The sequence below is a fragment of the Homarus americanus genome, unplaced genomic scaffold (assembly GCF_018991925.1).
Source record: "Homarus americanus isolate GMGI-L3 unplaced genomic scaffold, GMGI_Hamer_2.0 scaffold42109, whole genome shotgun sequence".
Classification (NCBI taxonomy): Eukaryota; Metazoa; Arthropoda; class Malacostraca; order Decapoda; family Nephropidae; genus Homarus; species Homarus americanus.
This window is the reverse complement of record NW_024712648.1, coordinates 75,302-89,135: the sequence shown is the minus strand read 5'-3', so window position 1 is coordinate 89,135 and position 13,834 is coordinate 75,302. Positions and strand designations below refer to the sequence as shown.

General features: G+C 47.1%; 1 protein-coding gene across 1 annotated transcript in view; it reads right to left on the bottom strand.

The window, feature by feature from the left end:
* Positions 1-13,834, bottom strand: part of LOC121864027 — a 56,387-nt gene that overhangs the window by 6,677 nt on the left and 35,876 nt on the right. Inside the window, exon 4 of the mRNA XM_042362913.1 lies at positions 81-85. Within this exon, the coding sequence (XP_042218847.1) occupies positions 81-85 (5 nt within the window). The remainder of the gene's footprint in view (positions 1-80; positions 86-13,834) is intronic.

Below are 13,834 nucleotides of genomic sequence, written 5' to 3'. Positions count from 1 at the left end.
ATTCTTCTACACTTCAGTTCCACTTCCCAACAAAGTCCTCTTCTCTCCAACCCGTCCGTCCTCAAGCTTTCAAAACTCACCAGACCTGTTGAGAGTTAAGTGAATGGCAACATATATTCTATAGTGTAGCCGTCGCCATCTTGCTTCTCCACAATACGTCTCTACACTATCTCACCTGAGGCCGCTTGTGACACTGCCACTTGAACATGTAACACCACCACTTAAGGAAGTAACGTCACCACTTAAGTTTGCAACACTACCACTTAAAAGTTACACCGCTACCATTTGAGACAGACAGTGAGTAACAGTAAGTCAATAAGTGTTGTCTAAGGCGACCTTCCTCCCGACACTTTACCACCTCTCTCCCGCGAGGATTTTCTCAGAGCCCACCTGAAATATTCCACCAATTTACCTGTCAGTCACACCCGCTGCTTCGAGTAAAGTAACCCAAGGCGCTGGCGGATTCCTCTCTCACTCTTTCACTCTCTGTCTTTTTATCTATCTCAAATTTTCTCAATTCACCTCTATCTCATTTTTTTCTTTCTCACTATATCTCTCTCTATCTCTTATTCTGCCTGTCTTTCTGTCTGTCTTTCTTTTTCTAATTAAGCAGTAAACACTAGTTTAGTCTTTGTGTTCATCAGTGCACCCACTCATGCACGCACGCACTCACATCATCCTAGACAAGAGAAAAATTCAGTGGTCTGTTTTATCTCTAATTTCACCCCCAAATTAAAAATTCGCCCCATAAAAAAGGCGTCTGATTTAATCTTTGATAAAATTGTCCTATGTTTTTCACTGACAATTTTCTTAATTGGCTCTCGTAGGGCGGCCACCAGCATCCTGTGACACAACACCAGCACACGGGACTATTTCTAGTCTCGTGTGATCCTTTGTGTACATTATATGGGTCAACCACTCGTGGCGCAGACCTCCTCCGCTCATCCGACGGTAACTCCCTAATTAAAGACGATGAAGGCCTCCTTCAGCGCTGGAAAGAGCACTACCATTCACTGCCCAACAGAAACACCGGTGTGGATGTCCTGACTACCCAGCAGGTCCCTCAGCATCCAGAGTTGACCCACCTCAGCTATCCTCCATCCCTGGATGAGGTAGCTACTGCCATCAAACAGATGAAAAATAACAAAGCCTCAAGGCCTGATGGAATCCCAACCGAGGTGTATAAAGCAGGAGGACCTCTGCTTACCAGCCATCATCACTGTCTCCTGGAGAATATACAGTATGGGAAAAGGAGGAAATCACCCAAGCTCTTAAAGACGCCTCCATCATTAATATTTATAAAAACAAGCGACCCGGCCAGACTATGGCAACTACCGCGGAATCTCTGCTGTCCGTAGCTGGCAAAATTATATGCCAAGTCCTCCTAAACAGACTTCTCCCTGAAGTGGAAAAATTCCTCCCAGAATCTCAATGTGGCACCACTGACATGATCTTTTCTGCCCGCCAGATACAGGAAAAGTGCAGAGAACAGCTTCGTGACCCGTACATGGCTTTCATCGACCTAACCAAAGCCTTAGACTCGGTCAACAGGGCAGCCCTCTGGCGGACCCTCAGCCGTTTTGGCTGCCCACCAAAATTCATTGTCATTGTGAGGCAACTCCACGGTGGCATGAACAGCAGTGTCCTGCACAGTGGCACTCAGTCTGAGTTCTTCCCCATCCAAACGGGGGTTAAATAAGGGTATGTACTGGCACCAACTCTTTTCCATTTTCTTGGCTGCCTTCCTCACTCGTGCCAATGCCAATTTAGCCGGCGGGGTGGACATCGCGTACCGGATGAAGGGTCTTTTCAACATAAGACGACTCCAGGCAAGAACAAAGGTGTAGGCAGCTTCCATTACTGAACTTCAGTATGCAGACGACCTCACCCGTGTTGCTCACACTAAACACGACCTACAGGAGATCCTGAACACCTACGCAGATACATAAGCACACTTCGGCCTTGAGGTGAATGTACGCAAGACTCGGATGCTCTTTCAATCTGCTCCTGGTTCAGATACACCTCCACCATCCATCCAGCTTAACAGTACTACCCTCTGCAATGTTACCCACTTTCAGTATCTCGACTCCCACCTCTCCACCACCGCAGACATCGATGAAGATTTTCAGCATCGGATCAGATCTGCATCTCAAGCCTTTGGAAGACTCCGAAACCGTGTCTTCAGCTGTAGGAAGCTGAAATTATCTACAAAGTTACAAGTATATCGAGCAGTGGTCCTCCCCACCCTGCTACATGGCAGCGAGACATGGGTCACATACAGGAGGCACCTCAAGGCACTTGAAATTTTTCACCAACGTAGTCTACGTTCCATCCTCCAAGTTCGCTGGGAAAACAAGAGAACAAATGCCAGTATTCTTGCTGACACCGACTGTAGGAGCATCGAGGCTGGACTAGCCATGTTACCCGCATGGACGACAGTAGATTGCCAAAGCAGCTACTTTACAGTCACCTAACGAATAGTAAACGTAATGCCGGCGGGCAACTGAAAATGTAAAAGGATAGTCTTAAGACAAATCTGAAAAAGGGGCCAAATCGTAACGCTTGGAGGAGCACCACACGAGAAGGTGTCAATACTTTCGAGTTAGCCCGACTGCAAACCGAGGCAGACAAGCACCAACGCCGGAGAGACGCTACCACCGCCCCTCCTGCACTCGATGTAGCCCTCCATATATGCAACTCATGTGAACGACGCTGCGGGTCTCGAATCGGCCTCTTTAGTCACCTCATCATTGAAGGTGACATCCCTCATAACTCATATTATTGTATCATAGCTGGATGATCGTCATACTCGATTCTGAGTGACAGCAAAGTAGTAGTAAGTAGCACGTGTGTGTTTGTGTGCTTGTAACTGATTGTAATAATAATAATAATAATAATAATAATAATAATAATAATAATAATAATAATAATAATAATAATAATAAACGGTTTATTGAAAAAGTTTGCAGCCCGAAGGCTGAAAATATACATTGGACACAAATGACTTATTACATACATTGGTGGTTTAACAAAAGCCTTCATTAGAGAAAGGTGAAGGAACATACAGTGAACATACAGATTAATGTTTACACACGTAGATCATGTAAGCTGAGGTGTTGAACAGCAGACACATAGTGTAGTAACTCCCTCACAGATGGCGTTATGAGGGGCCTGATGTGGTGTAGTAATTCCCTCACAGATGGTGTTATGAGGGGCCTGATGTGGTGTAGTAATTCCCTCACAGATGGTGTTATGAGGGGCCTGATGTGGTGTAGTAATTCCCTCACAGATGGTGTGTGAGGGCCCTGATGTGGTGTAGTAATTCCCTCACAGATGGTGTTATGAGGAACTTCACATGATGCTGTAGCAACTCATTCACTACGTGGTGTCGTAGCATCATGGGGACACCACGTGGCCTGAGGTGTGGTCCCAGGCCTCTCTATCGTGGAGTCTCAGGGGAATTATCACTGGGCACCTGGGACCTCACTGTGTGAAGGTTGGCTTGGGCAAGACTCAACTGCCGAGTTGTTTTTCACTGACTTAAGCACTTTTCACCACTATTCAACACTGGTTCCATTCCTTTCCCAAATGAAATAGTAATTTCTGGCGAGAACTTGTTGATATTCCGGTGGGGAGGAGGGTTCAGGGGAGGGAGTTGGTATGGGCCAACAGAATAGTTGACGTGGCTGCTGCTGAGCAGTGCCAGGTGCGTCTGACCCGTCTTGACACACACACACGCACACACACACACACACACACACACACACACACACACACACACACACACACACACACCGCATGTACACACACACACACACACACACACACACACACTAATAGATATAAGAACAGCACCATCCCATCTATTTTTAAAATAATAAAACAGCTCCTGATTTATGTACTGTACAGCCCTGGAAATGTATTGAACGTATATTATTATGTCTAAATCACATGTAAGTTTGTATATTTTCAACCAACGGCTGCAACTCTAATAAACCGTTATTATTATTATTATTATTATTATTATTATTATTATTATTATTATTACGTAATATGTTTCTACACACTTTACACAGCTTCACGTATTTATCCAATTAGCAGGTGAAAGTGACTGTTCTGGATCATCACTGACAACCACCCTTCTCATGCATGTTTATATGTGGCCCAGGTGATGTGTGGCCCTGGTAATGTGTGGCCCTGGTGATGTGTGGCCCTGGTAACGTGTGGCCCTGGTGATGTGTGGCCCTGGTAACGTGTGGCCCTGGTGATGTGTGGCCCTGGTGATGCGTGACGCTGGTGATGTGGCCTAGGGATGTGGGGCCCTAGTGATGTGTGGCCTGGTGATGTGTGGCCCACAGTGTGGGGCCCTAGTGATGTGTGTCCCTGGTGATGTGGCCTGGTGATGCGTGACCCTGGTGATGTGTGGCCCCTGGTGATGTGGGGCCCTGGTGATGTGTGTCCTGGTGATGTGTAGCCTGGTGATGCGTGACGCTGGTGATGTGTGGCCTGGTGGTATGTGGCCCTGGTGATGTGTGACCCTGGTGATGTGTGACCCTGGTGATGTGGCCCTGGTGGTATGTGACACTGGTGATGTGTGACGCTGGTGATGTGGCCTGGTGGTGTGGGGCCCTGGTGATGTGGCCCTGGTGATGTGTGACCTGTGGTGCGTGACGCTGGTGCTGGCCCTGGTGGTGTGTGGGCCTGGTGTGTGACCTGGTGATGTGTGACCCTGGTGATGTGACCCTGGTGATGTATGTGGCCTGTTGATGTGTGTGGCCCCTGGTGATGTGTGGCCCTGGTGGTATGTGACCCTGGTGATGTGTGACGCTGGTGATGTGTGGCCTGGTGATGTGGGGCCCTGGTGATGTGTGGCCTGGTGGTGTGTGACGCTGGTGATGTGTGGCCTGGTGATGTGTGGCCCTGGTGATGTGTGGCCCTGGTGACGTGTGGCCCTGGTGATGTGTGGCCCTGGTGGTATGTGGCCCTGGTGATGTGTGACCCTAATTAGATAATATATGTTACTCTACACCCATCTAGAAGGAACTGTTTCTGGTCCACTCATTATCTCTAACTGGCTGAGACAGAACGTTATGGCAGAAAATGTGTAAGAAATATTAAGAAAAACTATCAATAGCGAGGCGCCAACATTACACTGATAATTAGCTACATCATCTGGGAAACACCACAAATTTACAGACACAAACTGAGTCCAAAGGTACAGGAAGTGAAACAAGTAATGCAGCTGTGAGTATTATCGGGAGTTGCTGTGTCATCTTCACCTGGTAAAGTGCTCACACCCTCATACTCAACCACCATCACAGGTGCTGTTCAGTTCACGTCTGAGCACCACAGGTATGGGGTGAACAACATCAACAATATATCTGGTCTTCATAAGTGTTTACTACTAGAGCCGCGGTAGAGAGGAACAAGTGACTTATTCCGGCCATAGAAAGAATAACTTCCTTCACCAGACACACACACACACACACACACATGTAGCACCTTATCGCCACATCGTCATGTTAACGACCAGTCTGCCGTTTGGCCACAAACAATTTGGTCGTCACGAAACACCATCACGCCAGCGCTCGGCAATTAATTTCCCGCGGAAATGAATTTCACACATCAGAGCAGATCTCAGGAAATAACCAAGATTTATCATTACTGGCGGTGGGTCATGTGAGGTCCGCCATGTTGGCTGTATGACAACACCTAATATACGGTGCCACAGCTACGGTATATAGTGCCGCAACTTACAGTGATACAGTGTATAGTGCCGCAGCTTACAATGATACAGTGTATAGTGCCGCAGCTTACAGTGGTACAGTATCGCAACTAACAGTGATACAGTATATAGTGCCGCAGCTTGCACTCATACAATGTATAGTGCCTCAGCTTACAGTGCTACACTATACTGTATAGTGCCCCAGCTTATATTGATAGTGTATAGTGCCGCAGCTTATAATGATAGTGTATAGTGCCGCATCTTACAGTAATAGTGGCTAATGCCACAGCTTACAATGGTACAGTGTCGCAGCTTACAGTGATACAGGATATAGTGCCGCAGCTTACAGTGATACAGGATATAGTGCCGCAGCTTACAATGATACAGTATATAGTGCTGCAGCTTACATTGCTACAGTATATAGTGCTGCAGCTTACAATGATAGTGCATAGTGCTGCAGCTAACAGTGCTACAGTATAGAGTGCTGCAGTTTACACTCGTACAATGCACAGTACCACAGCTTACAGTGATAGTGTGTAGTGACGCAACTTAGTGACACAGTATACAGTGCAACAGCTTACAACGTTGCAGTATAATGATATAAATTACAATGATAAAATTTATTGTGGTAATTTACAATGAAGCAGACAACAGTGAGAGGCCCAGAAATGTACAGTACTTAAAGTCATTTGCTATATTAAGTTCCTCTATTATAAAAAAATATACTGCTTACTTTTACGAATCATTTGCAGCTCCTCTTTCACGTCCAACGTAGGGTCACGAAAATCAGTTTTTGCTGGGAGGCCTATGGGGGGTCAGAGGGGAATTAGCGTCCAGGTGTGGCGAAGACAGTTGCTTCTCGTCCTGTGGCATATCATTTCACTCCACCTGCCTCTGATATGAAGCCAGTAATAAGAGCTGCCATCCGCTCGAGTTGGCAATGCAGGTGGGATTTTGTCAATGCAAACAAGCTCCGCGACATCCACCCTGCAGTGGGTGCCTGGGGGTGAGGATATCAGGGAGACTGCTTTGGCCCGCCTCCGCATTGGTCACACACGGCTGACTCATGTTTTTTTAGTGAAGAGGGCACCCCCTCTCCACTGTGATGCCTGCCTGGTACTACTGACTGTTCGACACCTCTTGGTTGAGAGCCCCAGTCTCAGAGTCCTTCGTCATAAGCACCTTTCTCAGTGCCGGGAGGGAGACGGATCCTATCGTCTCTATTTGGTCCTGGGGGTAGGGGGGGGTAGCGTGGGAGGGGACGTCCTCTCCTTCGTGGAGGAGGTCAGCCTTCTACACAAGCTTTGAGTTTTATCTGTTAACGTCTAAATGGTTTATACAAAAGTTCTGTTATTTACTTGGGATTTTTATCTTGCATTATTTGATTTTAGTCTCTTAAGCCTTCATTTTATTTCGGCGACAAAAGATCGAAGCTGTTGCGTCGCCAGGGATGTAATTACCACAATAAATCAATCAATTTACAGGTCTCAACGATATATTTATTTATTTTTTTTTTTTTAACTCTAAGGGAGGATGACAGCTAAAACAGGTAAATCAACTATAAAAAAGATATCTTTTAGAGAAACTGACATCAAGCGCTGTACTGTATATTATATATATTTTTTTTTTACGGGAATTAGCCCACCCGGGCACAGGTCAAACGACCCACAACTTAAGATTTAAGAGAGAACAGAAAGAAATTGAAAATATAGACAAAAAAGGCTATACTGTATTAATCAACACCACGAAGAAAACTCAACGGTACATGCAGTTAACTAAATATTCAAGTTTGTGGTTATATGACAGACATAACTAGAGTGGTTCCTTGTGGTGAAATGTGTTCTAGAGGTGATTTTAATAAGATAATTATGGGTCTACTTTGAAATATAGGCATACTTTGAAGAATGGGCCTACTTTGAAGAATGGGCCTACTTTGAAGGATAGGCCTACTTCGAGATATAGATCTATGTCACAGTTTCTGGCTAGCAGGTGATGCAATAAGGTTGAATGATCGACCACATATTAAATTTATATGGTGATCTTCTCAGTGTCAATAAATCGTAGTTCCATTAGTAATCTGGTTCTCGAGGAAGGGCGACTTCACCTGTGATTGCTTTGGAATAATTCAGGTGAATATAGAACGTGGACGATTCCTGGAGGCTGTTAATTAGTGAAGGGATCCTACATGAAAAAAATCCACCTGCAGGTAAAGCGAGAGAGATAAGGATTCCAGGAAGAGAGAGAGAGAGGCGGACTGCAGGAATATATATATATATATATATATATATATATATATATATATATATATATATATATATATATATATATATATATATATATATATATATATATATATATAAAAAGAAGAGAGAGAGACTGCAGTTATACCTGTCGTTGATAATTAGATTTATCAACACAAGTATTGCGATCATGAAATACCTCTTCAGGATTTACCTTAGAGATAATAGGTCCCGTTAATGCCCGAATATTCTGGTACATTACACCATGGACCACTTAAGGGGAGATAAGATACGACCCAGATCATGGTTGCTACAAGTATCATCTTTGGTAATGTCATCAGCAGGCACCACAGGTCATGGTAGACACAAGTATCATCCTGGTGACGTCATCAACAGCCAACACAGGACATGGTAGCTACAAGTATCATCCTGGTGACGTCATCACCTTGAACATACAAGTAATATCAAGTCAACGTCAACAAAATTACTTTAAGGTCTCATATCCAGCAGAACTTTGCCAGTGAAGCTTTCTATTAAGGCACAGAGCGACCATTAAATTTTATATTAACACTTACAGGAGAAAAAGTGGAGTGAGGGGGGTGTTATGGGGAGGGGGAGAGAGGTGTTATGAGGAGAGGAGGGGCGTTAGGAGAGGGTGTTATGGGGAGGAGAAGTGTTGGAGGGGTGTTATGGAGAGAGTGTTGTATGGGAAGGAGAGAGGGGGGTGTTATGGGGAGGAGCGAGGGAGGGTGTTATGGGGAGGGAGAGGGTGTGTTGGAGAGAGGGGGTGTTATGGGGAGGGGAGAGGGGTGTGTTATGGGGAGGAGGAGGGTGTGTTATGGGGAGGAGAGGGTGTTATAGGGGAGGAGAGAGGAGGGTGTTATGAGGGAGGGAGAGGGTGTGTTGGAGAGAGGGTGTTATGGGGAGGAGGAGGTGCTTATTACTAGAAGAGAATTATTGGGAGGGAGAGGAGGTGTTATGGGGAGGGATTGAGTGATGGAAGGGGTGATTGAGAAAAAGAAAGAGGGTGATGGAGAAGGAGGATGGGGTGATGGGGAGAAGGGATGGGGGTGTATTGGCGAGAGAAGGAGGTTGGTGTTGAGGAAATGGGGAGGTGTGTGTTGGTGAGATTAATGGATGTGAGTTGGGGAGTGGAGGAAGGTATGTGTGTGGGAGGGGGTGTTATGGGGGGAGGGGGTGCGTTGGAGGGGAGTGGTATAGGTAAAGGGGAGGAATGTGTTGGGGAGAATAGATGGGGTGTTGGGGAGATTAAAATGGGGTGTTAGGGGAGAGAAGTGTGAGTATGACCCAATGGTAATACAGACAGATAAAGATGACAGGTAGGCAACAAGGACAGGTAAAGATGACAGGTAGACAACAAGGACTGGTATTATAGCAGGTAAACAACAAGGGCAGGTAAAGATAACAGGTAGACAACACTGACAGGTAAAGATAACAGGTAGACAGGTAGTGGAAAGTGGGTCAAGGGACAGGAAACTACAATTAAAATAACCAGCTGTTACACCACACTTTCTGACGTATATGCTATATTGTATCTCTTCAGCTCGATTTATATCCCGGAATGTAAGAAACGTCGCCGCTGGCAGTAGGACGGGTAAACGTTCGTCGGTCGCAGCGTCTGTTAGAGTCACTGCAGAGATCTAAAGTCGAAGCTAACGCCAGACGGTGTTGAATACTCGTGCTGGCGACTTTATTTTAATGCAAAGAGCTCTAACCACATCCCTTAGTACGCATCAGCTGGGTCACGCAAGCACGAATTTTATTTTTTTACCTGAGAATAACCCACCCGGGCACAGGTCATCGACCCACAACGGGGCCTGGGGGGCGAAAAAATAAGAGTAAAAAGAAATTAAAAATAGAAAAGAATAATATTATATTAATTTACACCACGAAGATGCCTGAAAACCAACTTTTTGAAGTGAGACAGATTGTATGTGTATGGAAACACAGAAGGCAAAGCATTCCACAGTTTGGCTGTGTGAGGAAAGAAGGATGCACTATAACGGGTTATTCTAGTGTGACCGACATCCACAGAGATTCTGTGGGCACCGTGGGCAAGACGTGTGTTACGAGCCCACCGGTCCATGCGCCTTACTCACATCCAACCTGGATAACACACCAGCAACCCTACGAGTGGAATTATAGTAAAGTGCATAGGTTCAGTCGGAGCAGCAGTAGGAGGGATAGAGTTGGAATCATGTCTTTGGTTAAGGACCAGAAGGATTTACTAGAAGAAGAGTTAGTCAGGTCAGCGGTCTTTCTTTTCATAAAATTCCGCTTGGCCCTATGAAGAATAATCTTACAACGATTCCCAGAACTAATGTCAGAGGAGTGGGTAATAGGAGAAGGAGATAGTTTCATAACTTGATACGCCCTATCTCTCTCCTTACATGCAAGAGAACAGGAGCGATCAAACCATGATTGTAAAGTGAAAGTTTGGGTAGAAGATGGGATAAATGCACTCATGCCACCCAGTATAACCCCAGCAATGCTGTCAGCACATACTGAGGCGTCCCGCGTGGAAAAGCAACATTCATCCCAAGGAAAGTCGTAGAAGAATTCTTGCAAGGATTGCCAGTTTGCCCTCCGATAGTGCCATAGTTGACGTTTAGAGGGGGGTGGGGAAGGTGGTCGTGCCCAGTTTGGTTTAATAGAAATAAGATTGTGATCAGAAGACCCTAAGGGGCAGAAATTGAGTATGAATAGAGTGAGGGGTTAGAGGTTAAACAAAGATCAAGAATGTTAGTAAGTTGATCGTGTCGATCTGGAACACGCGTAGGGTGTTTAATTATTTGTTCCAGATCATTAAGTAAGAAAACAGAGAGTGCCTCAGCTCCACCTGGGTCATCTTTTGCAGAGCCAAGCCACTCTCTGTGATGTACATTGAAATCCCCTAGGTAGAGGATCTCGGTGTTGGGGTGTGTGGATAGCAACGACTCATGGCAAGAAGTGAAAGTCAAAGAGTTCTAAATAGTTGGTAGAGTTGGGAGAACAGTATAGAAAATAAGAAAAATAGACATAGTTGGGAGAGATATTCTGAGCCAGATGACATTATAAAGAAAAGATTCAAGATCCGTGAGTCGAACTATATGTCTGTGTGTGTTGCATTAGGCGCATACACCTCCCTTAGAACAGAAAGAGGTATAAAGGTTGTAGTTGGAGACTTGAAAAGGTTTGAGTGAAGCTGCTTTGGACAGTTGAAGTTCAAATAGTAGTAAGTGGTCGGCGGAAGAGGTAAATAGGTGGTGCTCCACAGAAGAAAAATTGGATCTCAGGCCGCGAATGTTGGAAAAATGAAGTGTGAAAGAAGCTGTTCCTCCAGCGACCGCGGTAACGTCAATTGAGGCCCCAGTAGTTTGATGATGATCAGGTCGGCCCTGGGGTACACAACCTTCCCGACCAGTTAGACCAATTCGAGAAGGCCCCGCTTTAATATTATTGTCAACTGACATAGGAGAATAAAAGAATAGAAAGAATAGAACAGATCACGAGTGAGAAGGGTTGTATGTTGTATTGTCAATAGTAAGAGAGACAACGGAGACCCTGCAATTGTGTGTAAATAGGCAGAAAGACAGATCAGCAACCTGAGACTTGGTCACAATTTTCGAGATGCCATATGGCAACAGGGTCTACCATTAGACAACACATTATGCTTCCAATATTTTCCCAGGCGGTAGTACCTCCCTGTTTGGTAGCTGTCTACTACCTACTACTGCTGCAAAAGAAAGAAAAAATCTATATTTGTATTACCGAGACGAAGACTTTTGAAGCATAAAACATAACTGGACATGAAGTACGTGACCACACACACACACCAGAACACTCAAATACATCACCACACAGATAAACGGATGTGAGGTGTCAGGGTCTTGGTATATTATATCGTGTTCATGAAAGTTTATACACTGACACATTACTTATATGATGAATGTACATCAGGTAGCACACACAAGTTTTTTTCTCTCTCTCTCTCTCTCTCTCTCTCTCTCTCTCTCTCTCTCTCTCTCTTACTGTGTTTGCTGCCACTCAGACTCGACTATGACGATAATCAATATATTTTCATTCGGTAAAATCGTCAGACAAGTTCACATTGTAGACAAGTTCACAGTGCTGGTATACAAAATTATAGATTTACATAAACAATGGTGAACATGATGTAAAATTCTTGATAGAGTCATCTTTGTTGTTGAGCTCTAAGGCAACTCGAAAAGTCATTACGGGATTGACAGGATCATCCTCAGATTAAACAAACACACGTGAAAAAGGTGAACATACCTATTACAATGCTTTCTGGTGCCCGTCAGCTGTCTCACCTGAAACAAGAAATTTATGAGGAAAATGTGAATACTTCCACCTGCCCCACATACCTCCACCTGCCCCACACACCTCCACCTGACCCGCACACCTCCACCTGACCCGCACACCTCCACTTGCCACGCACACCTCCACATGTCCCACAACAACCTCCACCTGTCCCACACAACCTCGACCTGCCCCACACACTTCCTTCTGCCCCACACAAACTCCGCCTGTCCCACACACCTCCACCTGTCCCACACAACCTCCACCAGTCCCACACAACCTCCACCTGTCCACACCTCCACCTGTCCCACACAACCGTCACCCCACACCTCCACCTGTCCCACACACCTCCACCTGTCCCACACAACCCCACTTGTCCCACACCTCCCACCTGTCCCACACCTCCACCTGTCCCACACAACCGTCACCTGCCCCAACAACCTCTGCCTGTCCCACACACCTCCACCTGTCCCACACACGTCCACACTGTCCCACACAACCTCCACCTGTGTCCCACACAACCTCCACCTGTCCCACACACCTCCACCTGTCCCACACACCTCCACCTGTCCCACACAACCTCCACCTGTCCCACAGCCTCCACCTGCCTCCACACACCCTCCTCCTCCTCCTGCCCCACACACCTCCACCTGTCCCACAACCTCGACCTGTCCCACACAACCTGCATCTGTCCCACACACACTCCACCTGCCCCCACACCTCACACCTGCCCCACCTGCCCCACACAGCCCCACCTGGCCACAACTCCACCTGTCCCCACACCACCTGCATAACCCACCCCCCACACACCTCCACCTGCCCCACACACTCTGCCCCACACACCTCCACCTGCCCCACACAACCTCCACCTGGCCACATAACTTCCTGTCCCACACACCTGTCCCACAAATCCACCTGCCCCACACCTCCGACTGTCCCCACACACCTCCACCTGTCCCACACCTCTACCTGTCCCACAGAACTTCCACCTGCCCCACACAACTTCCACCTACCCCACACAACCTTCACCTGTCCCCCAACCTCCACCTGCCCCTGTCCCTGCCCCACACACTCCCACCCAACCTCCACCTGCCCCACACACCTCCACCTGCCCACACACCTCCACCTGCCCCATGCAACCTCCACCTGCCCCACCTGCCCCCACACCTCCACCTGCCACACACCCCCACCTGCCCAACACAACCTCCGCCTGTCCCACACAACCTCCACCTGTCCCACACCTCCACCTGTCCCACAACCTCCACCTGTCCCCTGCCTCCACCTGCCCCACACAACCCTCCACCTGCCCCACGCAACCTCCACCTGCCCCACACACCCACCTGCCTCCCACCTGCCCCACACACCTCCACCTGCCCCACCTCCACCACCACCTGCCCCACACCTGCCTCCACCTGCCCCACGCAACCTCCACACACCCCACGCCCCACCTCCACCTGCCCCAACACCTCCACCTGCTCCACCTGCCCCACACACCTCCACCTGCCCCACACAACCTCCACCTGCCCCACACACCTCCACCTGCCCC